Here is a 23,217-nt window from a genome sequence, read left to right on the forward strand (position 1 = left end):
CCCAGTTAAATACCTGTCACAGCGGCGCAAATCCCGAAAATTTCTAAAATCCGACGAATTTATTTGTTTCTAAAAAATTTGAAAATGCAGTTTTGCCTACAATTTAGGATATTACTCACATGCTGTACATGAATGAGTAATGATTTTATTTGTAACTATATTTTAATGCTAATCTCTCTTTTTCTGTATGACAGTGTATTGAGCGGAACCAGTTTTGCTGATGTATGGTATTACTGGAACGATTATTTTTACTAATGTAAAAATATGGTATGCACAACTATTTTTTTTTATTAGGATAAAAAATAAATTCAGAAGCTCTAAAGATTAAGGTTTAATTATAGGGAGAGCTCCAGGGGCTCGAATCCCAGGGCCCCCACCACTTTACTCAGCAATGTTCTACAGTCAGCTCACTCACAGCTGTCTCTGTGCCTAGAAATATGTGAAGCCCCGCCCTTGAGGAACTATAGTTAAATAATCTTAGAACTCTCAATTTGAGAGTGCAATTGTGCAAATTCTCCCTCTTAAAAGATTGAATGTATAGTGAGATTTTGAGTGCAAACCTCCTTCCATCAGCATGGGCATTGAAGATGAAGCATGGCTGGGTCTTTCAGCGTGACAATGATCCCTAGCACCAGGGCAATGAAAGAGAGGCTTCGAGAGAAGCATTTCAAGGTACTGGAATGCCCAGTCTACAGATCTCAACCAAATAAAAAAGTTGAAAGTCTGTGTTGCCCAACGACAGCCCCGAGAACATCTGTTCTAGTGGAGATCTGCATGGAGAAATGGGCCCACATACCAGCAGCAGTGTGTACCTACCTTGTGAAGACTTACAGAAAACATTTGACTTCAGTCTTGGCCAACAAAGGAAATATAACAAACTATTGCGATTAACTTTGGTTCTGTTTTTCACCATAATTTGCAGATCATCTTATCTAAAAACATCACAAAAACATGCAGGGATGTGGTTTCCTACAAACCTAAAAGTAAAGTCATTAGTTCATGTGATTTCATGTCATCGGTTTTCCCTTCATATTTGTTAAGTTTTACTTTTAAGCATCAGTGATTCAGAATGTAATTGCCAAACCACAGGATGACAACCGGCCATCCCCTTCCGAAGAAGACCACAGGAAATGTTATTATTACGCCTTTTTTCTTGTCGTCTGACTATGTATATATATATATATATATATATGAAGGTCTTGTCAGGTTCTTCAGAAGAATCCGTCCAGGAGGGATCAGAGCAGAGCTCCTCACCATGGACATCCTCCTCACCATCCTCTACATGTCCCTCCTCATAGGTGAAGCTTCTTCTCATTATCAGAACTTGGATGTAGATGTTTTTTATTACGTTCTATTGGTCACTCTATGATTTTTTATGTCTTCTCTGCAGGTGGAGTAGAAATGATCTTTGGGACAGGTAACTATTTCCCATTTGTGACCATCTTCTCTCACTCAATATATCTACCTGTTGTATGGGGAAGGCGTGTAATTTCGTTGGACTTCTTTAGTCTTGTTATAGTCAATGTTTGGTTGCTCTACATGTCCCTCCTCATAGGTGAAGCATCTTCTCGTTATCAGAACTTGGATGTAGATGTTTTTTATTACGTTCTATTGGTCACTCTATGATTTTTTTATGTCTTCTCTGCAGATGGAGTAGAAATTTTCTATGAGACAGGTAACTATTTCCCATTTGTGACCATCTTCTCTCACTCAATATATCTACGTGTTGTATGGGGAAGGCGTGTAATTTCGTTGGACTTCTTTAGTCTTGTTATAGTCAATGTTTGGTTGCTGCTTCTTTTTGAAATTTTATATTCTGCTTTCCAACTGTCCCGAATCTTCTGACCTGTTGTGAATTTTCTTTGTCTCGACTTTGCATTTGTGTCTTGGGTTCTAACTTGTATTGAGCAGACCCAAACCACGATGTTTAGGTCTGGGCTGAATATTGCAGGTTTTGGTCCCTGAATCTGTACTTCAGCCAGGGTTTGGGTTTGGTGTTCGAGCTCCACTGGGAGGGGAGCTGGCGGTGCACATGCACTGGTGGCTTTGCAAGCTGCATTTTAAGGTTAATACCTGCACTGAGTGACCAAACTTGTTCGGGTTCGGACAAGAACCTGCAAGGGGTTGAGCTTCTAAGTAGACAACGTTCTACCTGTTACAGTTTAACCCATACTATTTCCTGTGTCGTTCTACCCCGGGGTGGTTAGATACAGCAGCCCAGCTCTATGTAATGTAGATACACATATAATGGCAGCTTAGATAGTGCAGCTCAGCTCTACGTACGGCAGACACCTCTATAATATTGTATACAAGCTGTACACAGTGATTACACTCCATTCACATCTAGTAATATCACCTGTGATTGCAGCAAGAATGGAGCAAGAGGAGAACACTGTTACCCTGCAGCTGCATATTTCTCCATAGCCTTAGATACATGACAATATACTGAACTATAGCTTTTCCATTTGAAGGTTAAAAATCTCCAATAAATCTCAGTGCATAGAATAAGGTGGAAGGATTTATGACTCTTAAATTTCTATAATAAATAAACGGAGATGAAGGTTTTTTGTACAGCAACTCATGGTCGCTACTTCTTTACTGATGTTTTTTCTCTAAGCGCGAGAAGCAAAATGTGTTGAACCTTTAAAGTGGCAGACCTGCTATACAGATCCTTTCACGATTGTGTGTCCAAGTCAGGAAACCATTGACTCAATAAACAGGTAATAAGATATAAAAGAATTGGAAATATATAAATTTGTGTGTTACTCTATCCCGCCATTAACCCCACCCCACCCCGCAACAGTATAATATCCTTTCATTGGGGCCCCAACACCATATAATCCCCATTGAAGGGCTAAGATGTATATTATAATATATTGCCCTGCCCCCAGAGCACCTAGCGAACCTACTTGAAGGTGGAATGGGTTTATAGGTTGTAATTGTTGTCATTCTTCTTCTAGTACACATAGCGATAGGTATGAAGACAGAGTTTGGGCGTTTAGTTGCAAGAGAAATCTCCCTAAATCCGGGCAATGCTATTGGACGCCTTATGTCAATGACTATGATGGATTGCTAAACTATAACTGCCCACTAGGTGAAGCACTCTCAGGTCTTCAGAGTGAGTATAAAACTTACTACCAAGACCGAAGGTAAGTCAATGCACCTGACATCTGCATATACATAAGACCTCCAACTACAGGCCAACACTATATTCAAAGCCCAGATCACTCTCCTACTTTTCTGCCATCAGGACCTGCACTGATCATGTGACCATGTTTCTGTAGGTCCTTAACCTATATAGTATGCACTGTATCCCTCTCTTTATCCATATTGACCATATTTCAGCCTGGTATCAGCATACAGTATAATTCCTGAAAATGTTGCATGTTTTTTCTATGGGCACTATGGCATTGTCATAAACAATTCTTGTTGTGGCCTAGATGGAAATTTTACTGTTGTGAAACAAATGTACAATACATCGTCGGATGCCAAGAGACCGTCTACGTGAACGGATTTGATTCTGAAATGAATTTCAAAGTCCCAGATGGATATGTCCTGGTGGGAGCATTCAGCGAACTTAACAATTACTTTGAGTAAGTGGAGGCAATGATTTAGGTTGTGACATCATCTATTGTCAGTAGTGATGTAATGATGGGTCAGTGTTATCTATATAGAGGTCATTGTACAGGAGGGGGAGGAGATAAGCTGTGACATCATCTATTGTCAGTAGTGATGTAATGATGGGTCAGTGTTATCTATATAGAGGTCATTGTACAGGAGGGGGAGGAGATAAGCTGTGACATCATCTATTGTCAGTAGTGATGTAATGATGGGTCAGTGTTATCTATATAGAGGTCATTGTACAGGAGGGGGAGGAGATAAGCTGTGACATCATCTATTGTCAGTAGTGATGTAATGATGGGTCAGTGTTATCTATATAGAGGTCATTGTACAGGGGGAGGAGGAGATAAGCTGTGACATCATCTATTGTCAGTAGTGATATAATGATGGGTCAGTGTTATCTATATAGAGGTCATTGTACAGGGAGGGGGAGGAGATAAGCTGTGACATCATCTATTGTCAGTAGGGATGTAATGATGGGTCAGTGTTATCTATATAGAGGTCTTTGTACAGGGAGGGGGAGGAGATAAGCTGTGACATCACCTATTGTCAGTAGTGATGTAATGATGGGTCAGTGTTATCTATATAGAGGACATTGTACAGGGAGGGGAGGAAATAAGCTGTGACATCATCTATTGTCAGTAGTGATGTAATGATGGGTCAGTGTTATCTATATAGAGGACATTGTACAGGGAGGGGGAGGGGATAAGCTGTGACATCATCTATTGTCAGTAGAGATGTAATGATGGCTCAGTGTTATCTATATAGAGGTCATTGTACAAGGAGGGGAAGGGGATAAGCTGTGACATCATCTATTGTCAGTAGTGATGTAATGATGGGTCAGTGTTTTCTATATAGAGGTCATTGTACAGGGAGGGGGAGGGGATAAGCTGTGACATCATCTATTGTCAGTAGTGATGTAATGATGGGTCAGTGTTATCTATATAGAGGACATTGTACAGGGAGGGGGAGGAGATAAGCTGTGACATCATCTATTGTCAGTAGTGATGTAATGATGGGTCAGTGTTATCTATATAGAGGTTATTGTACAGGGAGGGGGAGGAGATAAGCTGTGACATCATCTATTGTCAGTAGTGATGTAATGATGGGTCAGTGTTATTTATAACATTGTCATTGTACACGGAGAAGGAGAGGAGTGTGAGGATACATCCTTTAAAGAAGCTACCTACAAACTAAATGTGAAGTTATAATAAGAGACCTTTTTGGTCATGGGGGAAGATTCCTTGATGTTAGGGATTGATAGGGTTAACCTGCAGGAGGCATCAGCCCAATCATGCTGATCTGCAGAATATCATTGAGAAAAATTGCCTCAAGGTGAATGTGGTACAAACAAATACAGAATATAATGGACGAAACTTTTTATAAATAATATTCATAAAATACGCCTCTTCCTGCAAAAAACAAGCCCTTAAATTATCTATACTGGCTATATGTTATGTCTAATTGTATTTTCTGTTTATAATACAGAGACAGAAAATGGAAGTTCCGATATTGTAAATCCCAATAATCCTCCGGATCCATCGGGGTGCAGCTCCTCTATCAATGGACCCTAGTTATATAATTATGAAAAGGAACCAATCAGCAGGTGTGACCATACACACTGGAGCCAGAGTTATGTATTGTCCATGGAGAGATGTGTAATCAGACCTTTGTGTGTGTTGTTAGTAGCAGCAGGATTGTGATTTATATTTCCATATTGCACTGTGGGCGAGTCCTCACACTGCTGTGCTCTGTGCACTAAATACATACACTGCCTGTAGTCTTATTCAAATTCTTATTCAATAAAAGTGTCCTGTAGTGTTGTGTGTTGTTACTTTGCAGTATTATTTATGCGCAGTTCACACTATGTCATGGGGTGTTACAAAGTTTCCCTGGAGCTCAGTGCGTTCACTATAGATAAAGGGAATCTGCGGACCTTTACTCACACTGCTGTGCTATTAACTTTTTGCAAAGAATGCTCCACAGCCTCTTCCCATTGCTCTGAGTAAAAGCTGAAGCAGAGTTGTAGATGAATACTACAGCAGTCACTCAGAGTAGAGGGGAAGAATTCTAGTGCAGTTTAGAGAGTTAAGAGCACAGCAGGGTAAGGATACAACCACTGTGGTACAATCCTGGAATGTGTACATGCAATAGTACAACCAGTCACCAATAGAAGTGATAGGAGGACACACTGCCCCCTGCTGGTGTGATGATGTGGGGGGACATGGCATAGGACAGTCACCAATAGAAGTGATGGGAGGACACACTGCCCCCTGCTGGTGTGATGATGTGGGGGGACATGGCATAGGACAGTCACCAATAGAAGTGATGGGAGGACACACTGCCCCCTGCTGGTGTGATGATGTGGGGAGCTATGGCATAGGACAGTCAGTCACCCCTAGTAGTGATAGGAGTACACACTGCCCCCTGCTGGTGTGATGATATGGGAGCCATGGTATACGACAGTCACCCCTAGTAGTGATAGAAGGACACACTGCCCCCTGCTGGTGTAATGATATGGGGCGCCATGGTATAGGATAGTCAGTCACCCCTACCAATGATAGGAGGACACACTGCGTGTGATGATGTGGGGGGCTGGAGGCATTACTCGTGTGATGATGTGGGGAGCCATGGCATAGGACAGTCACCCCTAGTACTGATAGGAGGACACACTGCCCCCTGCTGGTGTGATGATGTGCGGAGCAATTGCATAGGACAGTCACCCCTAGTACTGATAGGAGGACACACTACCCCCTGCTGGTGTAATCTTGTGGGGGGACATGGTATAGGACAGTCAGTCACCCCTAGCAGTGATAGGAGGACACGCTAGATACTTATATACACTGCTCAAAAAAATAACGGGAACACTTATACAACACAATATAAATCCAAGTAAATCAAACTTCTGTGAAATCAAACTGTCCACTTAGGAAGCCGCACTGATTGACAATAAATTGCATGTGCTGTTGTGCAAATGGAATAGACAACAGTGGAAATTATTGGCAATTAGCAAGACACACTCAATAAAGGAGTGGTTCTGCAGGTGGGGACCACAGACCACTTCTCAGTACCAATGCTTTCTGGCTGATGTGTTTCACACTCGTGGTAGCATGAGTCAGACTCTACAACCCACACAAGTGGCTCAGGTAGTGCAGGTAGAGACCATCCTCAACCTCATTAGGAGCATGCCGAGACATTGTAGGGTGGTCATACAGGCATGTGGAGGCCCCACATAATATTGGTTTTGTAGGAAAGTCATACAGGCACATGGAGGCCACACACAATACTGAGTCTAATTAGGAGCATGCCGAGGCATTGTAGGGAGGTCATTCAGGTATGTGGAGGCCACACACACAACTGAGCCTCATTAGGAGCATGCTGAGGCATTGTAGGGAGGTCATACAGGCACGTGGAGGCCAAACACAATACTGAGCCTCATCAGGAGAATGCCAAGGTGTTGTAGTGAGGTCATACAGGCAATTGGACGCCACACACAATACTGAGCCTCATCAGGAGCATGCTGAGGCATTGTAGTGAGGTCATGCAGGCACATGGATGCCAAACACAATACTGAACCTCATCAGAGGCATGCCGAGGCGTTGTAGGAAGGTCATACAGGCACATGTAGGCCACACACAGTACTGAGCCTCATCAGGAGCATGCCACGGCGTTGTAGGAAGGTCATACAGGCATGGAGAGGCCACACACAATACTGAGCCTCATCAGTAGCATGCTGAGGCATTGTATGGAGGTCATACAGGCACGTGGAGGCCAAACACAATACTGAGCCTCACCAGAGGCATGCCGAGGCGTTGTAGGAAGGTCATACAGGCATGGAGAGGCCACACACAATACTGAGCCTCATCAGGAGAATGCTGAGGTGTTGTACGGAGGTCTTACAGGCACGTGGAGGCCACACACAATACTGAGCCTCACCAGAGGCATGCCGAGGCGTTGTAGAAAGGTCATACAGACACGTGTAGGCCACACACAATACTGAGTCTCATCAGGAGCATGCCGAGGTGTTGTAGGGAGGTCATACAGGCACATGGAGGCCACACACAATACTTAGCCTCATCAGGAGAATGCCGAGGCATTGTAGTGAGGTCATACAGGCACGTGGAGGCCAAACACAATACTGAGCCTCATCAGAGGCATGTGGAGGTGTTGTAGGAAGGTCATACAGACACATAGAGGCCACACACAATACTGAGCCTCATCAGGAGCATGCCGAGGTGTTGTATGGAGGTCATACAGGCACGGAGAGGCCACATACAATACTGAGCCTCATCAGAAGCATGCTGAGGCACTGTATGGAGGTCATACAGGCACGTGGAGGCCACACACAATACTGAGCCTCATCAGGAGCATGCCAAGGTGTTGTAGGGAGGTCATACAGGCACGTGGAGGCCACACACAATACTGAGCCTCATCAGGAACATGCCGAGGCGTTGTAGGAAGGTCATACAGGCACGTGTAGGTCACACACAATACTGAGCCTCATCAGGAGCATGCCGAGGTGTTGTAGTGAGGTCATACAGGCACGTGGAGGCCACACACAATACTGAGCCTCATTTTGTCTTGTTTTACGGACATTACATCAAAGCTGGATACCTATACAGGCAGTCCCCGGGTTACGTACAAGATAGGGTCCGGAGGTTTGTTCTTACGTTGAATTTGTAAGTAAGTCGAAACTGTATATTTTATAATTGTAGATCCAGACAAAAAAACTGTTGGCCCCAGTGACAATTGGAGTTTAACCATTTTTTGCTGTAATGGGACCAAGGATTATCAATAAAGCTTCATTACAGACACCTTACAGCTGATCATTGCAGTCTGGGACTATAGTAAAGCATTCAGAAAGCTTCACCAGAGGTCACAGGGGTCTGTCTGTAACTATGGGTTGTCTGTAAGTCGGGTGTCCTTAAGTAGGGGACCGCCTGTAGTGTGTTTTTCCACTTTAATTTTGTGTGTGACTCCAAATCCAGGCCTCCATTGGTTAATACATTTGATTTCCATTGATTATTTTTTTGTGATTTTGTTGTCAGCACATTCAACCTTGTACAGAACAAAGTATTCAATGAGAATATTTAATTCACCCCGATCTAGGATGTCTTATTTGAGTGTTCCCTGTTATTTTTTTGAGCAGTGTATCTATTGTATGTATGTACTTCAACCTTCCTTCCAAATTTCCATTCAGCCAGATAAGTGTCACCCACCTAAACTGATTAGTAAACATGGAGCCCATCAGCAGGCGGCACTGATGACATCACACGGTGCCCTGAAGATGAGACCGCCTAAGCTTGAACATCATATTATAGAGGAGACAAAGTCCTGAGTCCTCCACTCCATGTCCCGACAAAAATGTCTTCCCCCTGTTCCATATAAACTACTATGCCCTGTTTCAGCCAGTCAGGAGCGACATCGCAACTCCACTGCAGCACTGGGCTCCAAACTTGCCTGTGCTAACACAGCTCGTCACTATGTAAATCCTGTATAGAACTGTGTAAATCCTTTTTTTCTGAAATCCAGAACTAATTACTAGTCAGATGAGATCAAAAGTGTCTCCTGTCAGCATTAGAAATACGTGAAGCCCCGCCCCTGCGGAACTATAGTTAAATGATCTCCCTTAGAACGTTCATTCTGAGAGCTGTGTCCTTGCTCTTTCATGTCACTTTGCACCAAGACCTTATCAAATAGTAAAAGCTGATGGTCAACACTGCACCTTGTGGCCTTATTACTATGCAAATTCCAGTTACCTGAGAACCAGGACTAACACTTGGTCAGCTGGGAACAAGAGTTTCATTTCTCTCCTGTATATAGCACAGCTATAATTAGCAAGTGAGAGTGCAAGTAATATAATCAATTGGAACAGTGTATATACCTGAAGCCCCGCCCATGCGGAACCGCAGTTCATCAATTTCCTTCATTGTGAGAGTCTTGTAATCTGGCTTAGATGGAATTTTGCACCATGACCACATAAAACATCTGGGTGTCCATTGATATAACCCTTTGAACATGATTGAGCGGAACCAGTTTTGCTGATGTATGGTATTACTGGAACGATTATCTTTACTAATGTATTTTCCCTCATACAGCATGTTATTAAAACAAATGGTATGCACAGCTACATTTTTTATTAGGATAAAAAATAAATACAGAAGATCTAAAGATTAAGGTTTAATTATAAAGGGAGAGCTCCAGGGGCTCGAATCCCGGGGCCCCCACCACTTTACTCATAAGGGGGCCCCAGCAATGTTCTACAGTCAGCTCACTCAGAGCTGTCTCTGAGAGGGATGTGTCAGCCTAGAAATATGTGAAGCCCCGCCCTTGAGGAACTATAGTTAAATAATCTTAGAACGCTCAATTTGAGAGTGCAATAGTGCAAATTCTCCCTCTTAAAAGATTGAATGTATAGTGAAATTTTGAGTGCAAACCTCCTTCCATCAGCAAGGGCATTGAAGATGAAGCTTGGCTGGGTCTTTCAGCGTGACAATGATCCCTAGCACCAGGGCAATAAAAGAGAGGCTTCGTGAGAAGCATTTCGAGGTACTGGAGTGCCCAGTCTACAGATCTCAACCAAATAAAAAAGTTGAAAGTCTGTGTTGCCCAACGACAGCTCCGAGAACATCTGTTCTAGAGGAGATCTGCATGGAGAAATGGGCCGACATACCAGCAGCAGTGTGTACCTACCTTGTGAAGACTTACAGAAAACATTTGACTTCAGTCTTGGCCAACAAAGGAAATATAACAAACTATTGCGATTAACTTTGGTTCTGTTTTTCACCATAATTTGCAGATCATCTTATTTAAAAACATCACAAAAACATACAGAAATGTGGTTTCCTACAAACCTAAAAGTAAAGTGATTAGTTCATGTGATTTCATGTCATCGGTTTTGCCTTCATATTTGTTAAGTTTTACTTCTACGCATCAGTGATTCAGAATGTAATTGCCAAACCACAGGATGACAACCGGCCATCCCCTTCCGAAGAAGACCACGGGGAAATGTTATTATTACGCCTTTTTTCTTGTCGTCTGACTATGTATATGCAACATCCCCCACCGGGGCCTAGCCCTTGAGGTGAGGCCTGGAGACAGCCGGGGCCCGCGGTACCGGAGTGGCTGGCGGTTGCGGCCTAAGCACGCTATTGTCACGGTGCTTGGTACGGGGGAACCGGAGGGCTGTCCTACAGCCTGGCAAGGTCTCCAGCAGGGTGGTGTTGGCAAGAAAAGATGAGGGAGCGGCTGCTATAGCGGATCTCCCTGGGGCAACCCCTTAATGTCCCGAGTGTGAGTCTTTGGGTGATGGACAGGGTGCCGGTGATGAAGGCAGCCGTATTAGCAGGGACCAGACGGAGACAGAAGTTGAAGAAAACAACTTACAGTTCTTTATTTGAACCGCAGGAACCGCAGCAAACGTGCCTTTAACAGGTAGGTAGGGTGCTGAGATGTGAGTTGGAGGGAGCCTCAGGAGATAGTTCACCAGCCTGGATGTAGAGGGCAGGCTGGGAGGCAGCTGTGTCCTGGTAGGAAGCTTCAGCTTGTCCTGTAGGGCTTCAGGTATCACCTTTAAAGGTAGGATGATACCCCTTTTCCCCACTACACTAACTCTAGTCTAATGCTCCACTCTTCAGAGGCAGGGGCTAGACTCTTCCTGCTCTGGTATGGGCTAGACAGAGATTACTCACGTACTCACTCTAAGATTCTCCTACACTGGAATCTCTCACTACCTCCAGAAGATCTCAAAAGACTCAGAACATTCCTGGCCAGGGAGTTTTATTACCTCCCTTTGGTCAGGTGGTGGCTGCTCCTCCAATCACATCTCAGCTTACAGAGCACAGGATGTAACACAGATCATTGGATGACAGCATCTTGCATTATACAAAATACTTAACCTCTGCCTTGCCAGGCAGGATTAACCACTGCAATACCCCTATGTCCTATCAGGACCATGTAGTGTGAGGTGATTACATGCAGGTGGGACGTATTCGCAAACCCTCTCTCGCCATTGCATCGGCGAGGGTGTTGCATATATATATATATATATATGAAGGTCTTGTCAGGTTCTTCAGAAGAGTCCGTCCAGGAGGGATCAGAGCAGAGCTCCTCACCATGGACATCCTCCTCACGCTCCTCTACATGTCCCTCCTCATAGGTGAAGCTTCTTCTCATTATCAGAACTTGGATGTAGATGTTTTTTATTACGTTCTATTGGTCACTCTATGATTTTTTATGTCTTCACTACAGGTGGAGTAGAGATGGGAGTACGGAAAGGTAAGTATTTCCCATTTATCACTTCTCGCTCTCAATATATCTACGTGTTACAGCGATCCTGTAGGCGTGTAAATCTGTTGAACTTCTTTAGTCTTGTTATAGTCAATGTTTAGTTTCCTAGTTGCTGCTTCTTTTAGAAAATTTTTATCTATTTTTCGAGTGTTCAAAATTTTTAGGCTTTCTTTTGAATTTTCCTTGATTTTTTTTTTATTTGTGCCTTGGGTTGTAACCACCAAATATCTGAGTCTCTATGTAGGCAAAGTGTTACATGTTACACCTTCATCCATACTCTTTTCTGTGTCATTCTTCACCGGGATGCAATGGCGAGTTGTTGCACCACCTGCAACAAGATAGGGGGCAACATTCTACAAAACAGAACCTGACACTTAAAGAAAGTGTTTCTTAACACCCAATGTTAACAGTGTTAGACAAGGCATGGAGATCGCACTTAAAGGGGTATTCCGGGAATATGAAGGTCTGACGCAAAAACCCATGATGATATAAATAAATGAATACAACAATACTCAATGTCATTAGTCACAAAACGGAGCTAAAATAATATGATTTTATGATTTACAAAATTTATGGCCTCTCTAAAGTAGGTGGAGTTATTACTAAGATGGCCGCCACTGGAAACTACAAGTTCCATGATCCTTTAGTTCTCAGTAACTCCTCCTACCACTTATGCTCTGCTAACAGTGATGATCTAACAGGTTTTCTTGCTCTGTTACCATAGTAATGATGTGTAACTGCCATCACCAAACACTGCCCATACTGGATGCACTGCAACCAACCGACTACAGCCAAACGTAGTGGTGATCACATGACCTGCCCAGGCAGGTGCAGGACATGTGATGTGGACATGTGACCAGCGGCCATCTTCTGTCCTGCAACGGACCGCGCGGAGGAAATTAACGGACTGATTAAAGGGCCAGTAGCATTTTAATTCTTCATTATAGTATATGTCATCAGCATTTTCTGCTAAGGGGAGCAAAACTTTAAATAACAACTAATTACACATTAGCTTATATTTTGAGTGCCCACTTGTATATGAATTATGCTGATTCCTGGAATACCCCTTTAAGTTAATTTATTACTAGTGGATGGGGCAGTGGCGGTTGCGTCCTACAGCCCGCCTCTGGCAACAGAGAGTTTAAGTTCACCCCTACGGGGATGGTTAGATGTAGCAGCTCAGCTCAATGTAAGGTGGATACTTATATAATTCCACATAAGATACAAACATTTATCTCTTTGTAATGTAAATGTCTATATAATGACACATTAGATACAGGAGCTCAGCTCTACGTACGGCAGACACCTCTATAAAATGGTATACAAGCTGTACACAGTGATTACACGCCAGTCACGTCTAGCAATATCACCTGTGATTGTAGTGAGAACAGAGCAAAAGGAGAACACTGTAGTCCTACAGCTGCATATTTCTCCATAGCCTCCATAGTTACATGACAATATACTGAACTATAGTTATGACATTTAAAGGTTAAAAATCTGTAATAAAGCTCAGTGCATATAATAAGGTTGAAGGATTTATGATTCTTAATTGCTAAGAATCAAAGAAGATCAAGGTTTTTGTACAGCAGCTCATGGTCTCTACTTCTTTATTGATGTTTTTCTCTAAGCACGAGAAGCAAAATGTGCTGAATCTGGAAAATGGCTGAACTGTTATAGAGATCCCATTGTCTTTGAGTGTAAAAATCAAGAAACCATCGACTCAATCAGCAGGTAATAAGATATAAAAGAATCGTAAATATGTAAATTTCTGTGCTTCCTACCTTTAACCCCTCCCCTGAGGGACCACATACAGTATAATATCCCTCTATGGTCCCACTATAAAGTGGCCACGACCTAGGAGCTTATACAGGGTTCGAAAAAGCTTATTTGAAGGTAGAAGACCCCCTTTAAGTCAGTTTATAGGTAGTAATTGTTGTCATTCTTCTTCTAGTATACATAGCGATAAGTATGAAGACAGAGTTTGGGCGTTTAGTTGCAAGAGAAATCTCCCTATGTCCGGGCGATGCTATTGGACGCCTTATGTCAATGACTATGATGGATTGCTAAACTACAACTGCCCACTAGGTGAAGCACTCTCAGGTCTTCATAGTAAGCATCACACTTACTACCATGACCGAAGGTAAGTCAATGCACCTGAAATCTGCATATATAAGACCTCCAACTACAGGCCAACCCTAAAGCCCAGATCACTCTCCTGCTTTTCTGGCATCAGGACCTGCACTGATCATGTGACCATGTTTCTGCAGGTCCTTTACCATAAAGTATGAACTCTCTACCTCTCTTATGTCATATTGACCGCCTGGTATCAGCATACAGTATAATTCTCGAAAATGTTGCATGGCTCTTAAAAAAACTATTTTCGTTGTGACCTAGATGGAAATTTTACTGTTGTGGAACAAATGTACAATACATCGCCGGATGCCAAGAGACCGTCTACGTGAACAGGTTTGATTCTGAAATGAATTTTAAAGTCCCAGATGGATATGTCCTGGTGGGAGCATTCAGCCAACATAACAATTACTATGAGAAAGTGGAGGCAATGATTTAGGCTGTGACATCATCTATTGTCAGTAGTGATGTAATGAGGGGTCAGTGTTATCTATATAGAGGTCATTGTACAGGGAGGAGGAGATAAGCTGTGACATCATCTATTGTCAGTAGTGATGTAATGATGGGTCAGTGTTATCTATATAGAGGACATTGTACAGGGAGGGGGAGGAGATAAGCTGTGACATCATCTATTGTCAGTAGTGATGTAATGATGGGTCAGTGTTATCTATATAGAGGTCATTGTACAGGGAGGAGGAGGAGATAAGCTGTGACATCATCTATTGTCAGTAGTGATGTAATGATGGGTCAGTGTTATCTATAAATAGAGGTCTTTGTACAGGGAGGGGGAGGAGATAAGCTGTGACATCATCTATTGTCAGTAGTGATGTAATGATGGGTCAGTGTTATCTATATAGAGGTCATTGTACAGGGGGGATGAGATAAGATGTGACATCATCTATTATCAGTAGTGATGTAATTAAGGGTCAGTGTTATCTCTATATATAGGTCATTGTACAGGGAGGGGGAGGAGATAAGCTGTGACATCATCTATTGTCAGTAGTGATGTAATGATGGGTCAGTGTTATCTATATAGAGGTCATTATACAGGGAGGGGGGGGAGATAAGCTGTGACATCATCTATTGTCAGTAGTGAAGTAATGATGGGTCAGTGTTATCTATATAGAGGTCATTGTACAGAGAGGGGGAGGAGATAAGCTGTGACATCATCTATTGTCAGTAGTGATGTAATGATGGGTCAGTGTTATCTATATAGAGGTCATTGTACAGAGAGGGGGAGGAGATAAGCTGTGACATCATCTATTGTCAGTAGTGATGTAATGATGGGTCAGTGTTATCTATATAGAGGTCTTTGTACAGGGAGGGGGAGGAGATAAGCTGTGACATCATCTATTGTCAGTAGTGATGTAATGATGGGTCAGTGTTATCTATATAGAGGTCATTGTTCAGGGAGGGAGAGGTGATAAGCTGTGACATCATCTATTATCAGTTGTGATGTAATGATGGGTCAGTGTTATCTATATAGAGGTCATTGTACAGGGAGGGGGAGGAGATAAGCTGTGACATCATCTATTGTCAGTAGTGATGTAATGATGGGTCAGTGTTACCTGTATAGAGGACATTGTACATGGAGGGGGAGGAGATAAGCTGTGACATCATCTATTGTCAGTAGTGATGTAATGATGGGTCAGTGTTATCTATATAGAGGTCATTATACAGGGAGGGGGAAGAGATAAACTGTGACATCATCTATTGTCAGTAGTGATGTAATGATGGGTCGGTGGGATCGATATAGAGGTCATTGTACGGGGAGGGGGAGGAGATAAGCTGTGACATCATCTATTGCCTGTAATGATGTAATGATGGGCCAGTGTTATCTATATATGGAGGTCATTGTACAGAGAGGGGGAGGAGATAAGCTGTGACATCATCTATTGTCAGTAGTGATGTAATGATGGGTCAGTGTTATCTATATAGAGGTCATTGTACAGGGGGGAGGAGATAAGATGTGACATCATCTATTGTCAGTAGTGATGTAATGATGGGTCAGTGTTATCTATATATGGAGGTCATTGTACAGAGAGGGGGAGGAGATAAGCTGTGACATCATCTATTGTCAGTAGTGATGTAATGATGGGTCAGTGTTATCTATATAGAGGTCATTGTACAGAGAGGGGGAGGAGATAAGCTTTGACATCATCTATTGTCAGTAGTGATGTAATGATGGGTCAGTGTTATCTATATAGAGGTCTTTGTACAGGGAGGGGGAGGAGATAAGCTATGACAGCATCTATTGTCAGTAGTGATGTAATGATGGGTCAGTGTTACCTATATAGAGGACATTGTACATGGAGGGGGAGGAGATAAGCTGTGACATCATTTATTGTCAGTTGTTATGTAATGATGGGTCAGTGGTATCTATATCGAGGTCATTGTACAGGGGGGTGGAGATAAGATGTGACATCACCTATTGTCAGTAGTGATGTAATGATGGATCAGTGTTATCTATATAGAGGTCATTGTACATGGAGGGGGAGGAGATAAGCTGTGACATCATTTATTGTCAGTAGTTATGTAATGATGGGTCAGTGTTATCTATATAGAGGTCATTGTACAGGGGGGAGGAGATAAGATGTGACATCATCTATTGTCAGTAGTGATGTAATGATGGATCAGTGTTATCTATATAGAGGTCATTGTACAGGGAGGGGGAGGAGATAAGCTGTGACATCATGTATTGTCAGTAGTGATGTAATGATGGGTCAGTGTTATCTATATAGAGGTCACTGTACAGGGAGGGGGAGGAGATAAGCTGTGACATCATCTATTGCCAGTTGTGATGTAATGATGGATCAGTGATATCTATATAGAGGTCATTGTACAGGGAGGAGGAGGAGATAAGCTGTGACATCATGTATTGTCAGTAGTGATGTAATGATGGGTCAGTGTTATCTATATAGAGGTCACTGTACAGGGAGGGGGAGGAGATAAGCTGTGACATCATCTATTGCCAGTTGTGATGTAATGATGGATCAGTGATATCTATATAGAGGTCATTGTACAGGGAGGAGGAGGAGATAAGCTGTGACATCATGTATTGTCAGTAGTGATGTAATGATGGCTCAGTGTTATCTATATAGAGGTCATTGTACAGGGAGAGGGAGGAGATAAGCTGTGACATCATCTATTGTCAGTAGGGATGTAATGATGGGTCAGTGTTATCTATATAGAGGTCATTGTACAGGGAGAGGGAGGAGATAAGCTGTGACATCATCTATTGTCAGTAGTGATGTAATGATGGGTCAGTGATATCTATATTGTACAGGGAGGGGGAGGATAATGGAAGAAATTTTTAATACATAATATTCATAAAATACACCTCTTCCTGCAAAAAACAAGCCCTCATATATCTATAATGACTATATGTCATGTCTAATTGTATTTTCTGTTTATAATACAGAGACAGAAAATGGAAGTTCCAATATTGTAAATCCCAATAATCCACCGGATCCATCGGGGTGCAGCTCCTCTATCAATGGACCCTAGTTACATGATTATGAAAAGGAAAAAATCAGCAGGTGTGACCATACAAACTGGAGCCAGAGTTATGTATTGTCCATGGAGAGATGTGTAATCAGACCTTTGTGTGTGTTGTTAGTAGCAGCAGGATTGTGATTTATATTCCCATATTGCCCTGTGGGCGTGTCCTCACACTGCTGTGCCCTGTGTACTAAATACATACACTGCCTGTAGTCTTATTCAAATTCTTATTCAATAAAAGTGTCCTGTAGTGTTGTGTGTTGTTACTTTGCAGTATTATTTATGCGCAGTTCACACTATGTCATGCTCAAGGTGTGTTACAAAGTTTCCCTGGAGCTCAGTGCGTTCACTATAGATAAGGGGAATCTGCGGACCTTTACTCACACTGCTGTGCTATCAACCTTTTTGCAGTGACTGCTCCACAGCCTCTTCCCATTGCTCTGAGTAAAAGCTGAAGCAGAGCTGCAGATGAATGCTACAGCAGTCACTCAGAGTAGAGGGGAAGAATTCTAGTGCAGTTTAGAGAGTTAAGAGCACAGCAGGGTGAGGATACAACCACTGGAATGTGTACAAGCAATAGTAGAACCAGTCACCAATAGAAGTGATAGGAGGACACACTGCCCCCTGCTGGTGTGATGATGTGGGGAGCCATGGCATAGGACAGTCAGTCACCCCTAGTAGTGATAGGAGGACACACTGCCCCCTGCTGGTGTGATGATGTGGGGGTCATGGTATAGGACAGTCACCCCTAGTAGTGATAGGAGGACACACTGCCCCCTGCTGGTGTAATGATATGGGGCGCCATGGTATAGGATAGTCAGTCACCCCTACCAATGATAGGAGGACACACTGCGTGTGATGATGTGGGGGACTGGAGGCATTACTGGTGTGATGTGGGAGCCATGGCATAGGACAGTCACCCCTAGTACTGATAGGAGGACACAGTACCCCCTGCTGGTGTGATGATGTGGGGAGCCATGGCATAGGACAGTCACCCCTAGTACTGATAGGAAGACACACTGCCCTCTGCTGGTGTAATGTTGTGGGGGGACATGGTATAGGACAATCAGTTACCCCTAGAAGTGATAGGAGGACACACCGCCCCCTGCTGGTGTGATGATGTGGGGGGACATGGTAACGGACAGTCAGTCACCCCTAGCAGTGATAGGAGGACACACTAGATACTTATATACACTGCTCAAAAAAATAACGAGAACACTTATACAACACAATATAAATCCAAGTAAATCAGACTTCTGTGAAATCAAACTGTCCACTTAAGAAGCCGCACTGAATGACAATAAATTGCACATGCTGTTGTGCAAATGGAATAGACAACAGGTGGAAATTATTGGCAATTAGCAAGACCACTCAAAAAAGGAGAGATTCTGCAGGTGGGGACCACAGACCACTTCTCAGTACCAATGCTTTCTGGCTGATGTGTTTCACACTCGTGGTAGCATGAGACAGAATCTACAACCCACACAAGTGGCTAAGGTAGTGCAGGTAGAGACCATCCGCAAAAACATCAGGAGCGTGCCGAGGCATTTCAGGGTGGTCATACAGGCATGTGGAGGCCCCACACAATACTGAGCCTCATCAGGAGCATGCCAAGGTGTTGTAGGGAGGTCATACAGGCACGTGAAGGCCACACACAATACTGAGCCTCATCAGGAGAATGCCGAGGCATTGTAGGGAGGTCATACAGGCACTGGAGGCCACACACAATACTGGGCCTCATCAGAAGCATGCCGAGGCATTGTAGGGTGGTCATACAGGCACGGGGAGGCCACACACTATACTGAGCCTTATCAGGAGATTGCCAAGGCATTGTAGGGAGGTCATACAGGTATGTGGAGGCCAAACACAATACTGAGCCTCATCAGGAGCATGCCGAGGCGTTGTAGGAAGGTCATACAGGCACAAGGAGGCCACACACAATACTGAACCTCATCAGGAGCATGCCGAGGCATTGTAGTGAGGTCAAACAGGTATGTGAAGGCCAAACACAATACTTAGCCTCATCAGGAGCATGCCAAGATGTTGTAGTGAGGTCATACAGGCACATGGAGGCCACACACAATACTGAGCCTCATCAGGAGTATGCCGAGGCATTGTAGTGAGGTCATACAGGCACGTGGAGGGCAAACACAATACTGAGCCTCATCAGGAGCATGCCAAGGCGTTGTAGGAAGGTCATACAGGCACGTGTAGGCCACACACAAAACTGAGCCTCATCAGGAGCATGCCGAGGCGTTGTAGGGAGGTCATACAGGCACGTGAAGGCCACACACAATACTGAGCCTCATCAGGAGAATGCCGAGGCATTGTAGGGAGGTCATACAGACACGTGGAGGCCACACACAATACTGGGCCTCATCAGGAGCATGCCGAGGCATTGTAGGGTGGTCATACGGGCACGTGGAGGCCACACACTATACTGAGCCTTATCAGGAGAATGCCAAGGCATTGTAGGGAGGTCATACAGGTATGTGGAGGCCAAACACAATACTGAGCCTCATCAGGAGCATGCCGAGGCATTGTAGGAAGGTCATACAGGCACAAGGAGGCCACACACAATACTGAGCCTCATCAGGAGCATGCCGAGGTGTTGTATGGAGGTCATACAGGCACGGAGAGGCCACATACAATACTGAGCCTCACCAGAGGCATGCCGAGGCGTTGTAGGAAGGTCATACAGGCACGTGGAGGCCACACACAATACTGAGCCTCATCAAGAGAATGCCGAGGCATTGTAGTGAGGTCATACAGGCACGTGGAGGCCAAACACAATACTGAGCCTCATCAGGAGCATGCCGAGGTGTTGTAGGAAGGTCATATAGGCATGTGTAGGCCACACACAATACTGAGCCTCATTACGAGCATGCTGAGGCGTTGTAGGAAGGTCATACAGGCACGTGTAGGCCACACACAAAACTGAGCCTCATCAGGAGCATGCCGAGGCGTTGTAGGAAGGTCATACAAGCACGGAGAGGCCACACACAAAACTGAGCCTCATCAGGAGCATGCCGAGGCGTTGTAGGAAGGCCATACAAGCACGTGGAGGCCACACACAAAACTGAGCCTCATCAGGAGCATGCCGAGGCGTTGTAGGAAGGTCATACAGGCACGTGTAGGCCACAGACAAAACTGAGCCTCATCAGGAGCATGCCGAGGCGTTGTAGGAAGGTCATATAGGCATGTGTAGGCCACACACAATACTTAGCCTCATCAGGAGCATGCCAAGATGTTGTAGTGAGGTCATGCAGGCACATGGAGGCCACACACAATACTGAGCCTCATCAGGAGTATGCCGAGGCATTGTAGTGAGGTCATACAGGCACGTGGAGGCCAAACACAATACTGAGCCTCATCAGGAGCATGCCGAGGTGTTGTAGGAAGGTCATATAGGCATGTGTAGGCCACACACAATACTGAGCCTCATCAGGAGCATGCCGAGGCGTTGTAGGAAGGTCATACAGGCACGTGAAGGCCACACACAAAACTGAGCCTCATCAGGAGAATGCCGAGGCATTGTAGGGAGGTCATACAGACACGTGGAGGCCACACACAATACTGGGCCTCATCAGGAGCATGCCGAGGCATTGTAGGGTGGTCATACAGGCACGTGGAGGCCACACACTATACTGAGCCTTATCAGGAGAATGCCAAGGCATTGTAGGGAGGTCATACAGGTATGTGGAGGCCAAACACAATACTGAGCCTCATCAGGAGCATGCCGAGGCATTGTAGGAAGGTCATACAGGCACAAGGAGGCCACACACAATACTGAGCCTCATCAGGAGCATGCCGAGGTGTTGTATGGAGGTCATACAGGCACGGAGAGGCCACATACAATACTGAGCCTCACCAGAGGCATGCCGAGGCGTTGTAGGAAGGTCATACAGGCACGTGGAGGCCACACACAATACTGAGCCTCATCAGGAGAATGCCGAGGCATTGTAGTGAGGTCATACAGGCACGTGGAGGCCAAACACAATACTGAGCCTCATCAGGAGCATGCCGAGGTGTTGTAGGAAGGTCATATAGGCATGTGTAGGCCACACACAATACTGAGCCTCATTACGAGCATGCTGAGGCGTTGTAGGAAGGTCATACAGGCACGTGTAGGCCACACACAAAACTGAGCCTCATCAGGAGCATGCCGAGGCGTTGTAGGAAGGTCATACAAGCACGGAGAGGCCACACACAAAACTGAGCCTCATCAGGAGCATGCCGAGGCGTTGTAGGAAGGCCATACAGGCACGTGGAGGCCACACACAAAACTGAGCCTCATCAGGAGCATGCCGAGGCGTTGTAGGAAGGCCATACAGGCACGTGTAGGCCACAGACAAAACTGAGCCTCATCAGGAGCATGCCGAGGCGTTGTAGGAAGGTCATATAGGCATGTGTAGGCCACACACAATACTTAGCCTCATCAGGAGCATGCCAAGATGTTGTAGTGAGGTCATGCAGGCACATGGAGGCCACACACAATACTGAGCCTCATCAGGAGTATGCCGAGGCATTGTAGTGAGGTCATACAGGCACGTGGAGGCCAAACACAATACTGAGCCTCATCAGGAGCATGCCGAGGTGTTGTAGGAAGGTCATATAGGCATGTGTAGGCCACACACAATACTGAGCCTCATCAGGAGCATGCCGAGGCGTTGTAGGAAGGTCATACAGGCACGTGTAGGCCACACACAAAACTGAGCCTCATCAGGAGCATGCCGAGGCGTTGTAGGGAGGTCATACAGGCACGTGAAGGCCACACACAAAACTGAGCCTCATCAGGAGAATGCCGAGGCATTGTAGGGAGGTCATACAGACACGTGGAGGCCACACACAATACTGGGCCTCATCAGGAGCATGCCGAGGCATTGTAGGGTGGTCATACAGGCACGTGGAGGCCACACACTATACTGAGCCTTATCAGGAGAATGCCAAGGCATTGTAGGGAGGTCATACAGGTATGTGGAGGCCAAACACAATACTGAGCCTCATCAGGAGCATGCCGAGGCGTTGTAGGAAGGTCATACAGGCACAAGGAGGCCACACACAATACTGAGCCTCATCAGGAGCATGCCCAGGCATTGTAGTGAGGTCATACAGGTATGTGAAGGCCAAACACAATACATAGCCTCATCAGGAGCATGCCAAGGTGTTGTAGTGAGGTCATACAGGCACGTGGAGGACACACACAATACTGAGCCTCATCAGGAGAATGCCGAGGCATTGTAGTGAGGTCATACAGGCACGTGGAGGCCAAACACAATACTGAGCCTCATCAGGAGCATGCCGAGGTGTTGTAGGAAGGTCATATAGGCATGTGTAGGCCACACACAATACTGAGCCTCATTAGGAGCATGCCGAGGCGTTGTAGGAAGGTCATACAGGCACGTGTAGGCCACACACAAATCTGAGCCTCATCAGGAGCATGCCGAGGCGTTGTAGGAAGGTCATACAAGCACGGAGAGGCCACACACAAAACTGAGTCTCATCAGGAGCATGCCGAGGCGTTGTAGGAAGGCCATACAGGCACGTGGAGGCCACACACAAAACTGAGCCTCATCAGGAGCATGCCGAGGCGTTGTAGGAAGGTCATACAGGCACGTGGAGGCCACACACAATACTGAGCCTCATCAGGAGCATGCCGAGGCGTTGTAGGAAGGT

At 44.9% G+C, this 23,217-nt stretch overlaps 3 protein-coding genes across 3 annotated transcripts in view; all 3 read left to right on the top strand.

Moving 5' to 3' along the window:
* LOC140126138 (hemagglutinin/amebocyte aggregation factor-like) overlaps window positions 1–23,217 on the top strand; it is a 105,994-nt gene that overhangs the window by 39,042 nt on the left and 43,735 nt on the right. The window lies entirely within an intron of this gene.
* On the top strand, window positions 1,138–5,444 carry LOC140126136 (hemagglutinin/amebocyte aggregation factor-like). Its single transcript, XM_072145257.1, has 7 exons — window positions 1,138–1,298; window positions 1,391–1,417; window positions 1,649–1,675; window positions 2,618–2,720; window positions 2,961–3,149; window positions 3,441–3,593; window positions 5,110–5,444. Exons 1-7 carry the CDS (start codon window positions 1,256–1,258, stop codon window positions 5,147–5,149), a joined length of 582 nt encoding a protein of 193 aa, XP_072001358.1. The 5' UTR covers window positions 1,138–1,255; the 3' UTR covers window positions 5,150–5,444.
* On the top strand, window positions 11,661–17,780 carry LOC140128864 (hemagglutinin/amebocyte aggregation factor-like). The gene is made up of 6 exons (XM_072150568.1): window positions 11,661–11,779; window positions 11,872–11,898; window positions 13,539–13,641; window positions 13,862–14,050; window positions 14,305–14,376; window positions 17,462–17,780. The coding sequence occupies exons 1-6, from the start codon at window positions 11,737–11,739 to the stop codon at window positions 17,499–17,501; spliced, it is 474 nt and encodes a 157-aa protein (XP_072006669.1). The 5' UTR covers window positions 11,661–11,736; the 3' UTR covers window positions 17,502–17,780.

The sequence above is a fragment of the Engystomops pustulosus genome, chromosome 4 (assembly GCF_040894005.1).
Source record: "Engystomops pustulosus chromosome 4, aEngPut4.maternal, whole genome shotgun sequence".
NCBI classification, from domain to species: domain Eukaryota; kingdom Metazoa; phylum Chordata; class Amphibia; order Anura; family Leptodactylidae; genus Engystomops; species Engystomops pustulosus.

What these genes read in the sequence shown, in the direction of transcription:
- LOC140126136 (XM_072145257.1), top strand. Translation starts at nt 1,256, where the DNA reads ATGGACATCCTCCTCACCATCCTCTACATGTCCCTCCTCATAG. An exon ending in CTACATGTCCCTCCTCATAG is followed by an intron (nt 1,299 to 1,390) that starts GTGAAGCTTCTT and finishes TCTTCTCTGCAG; the next exon opens with GTGGAGTAGAAATGATCTTT. An exon ending in GAACTTAACAATTACTTTGA is followed by an intron (nt 3,594 to 5,109) that starts GTAAGTGGAGGC and finishes TTTATAATACAG; the next exon opens with AGACAGAAAATGGAAGTTCC.
- LOC140128864 (XM_072150568.1), top strand. Translation starts at nt 11,737, where the DNA reads ATGGACATCCTCCTCACGCTCCTCTACATGTCCCTCCTCATAG. An exon ending in AGAGATGGGAGTACGGAAAG is followed by an intron (nt 11,899 to 13,538) that starts GTAAGTATTTCC and finishes TTTTTCTCTAAG; the next exon opens with CACGAGAAGCAAAATGTGCT. An exon ending in ACTTACTACCATGACCGAAG is followed by an intron (nt 14,051 to 14,304) that starts GTAAGTCAATGC and finishes GTTGTGACCTAG; the next exon opens with ATGGAAATTTTACTGTTGTG.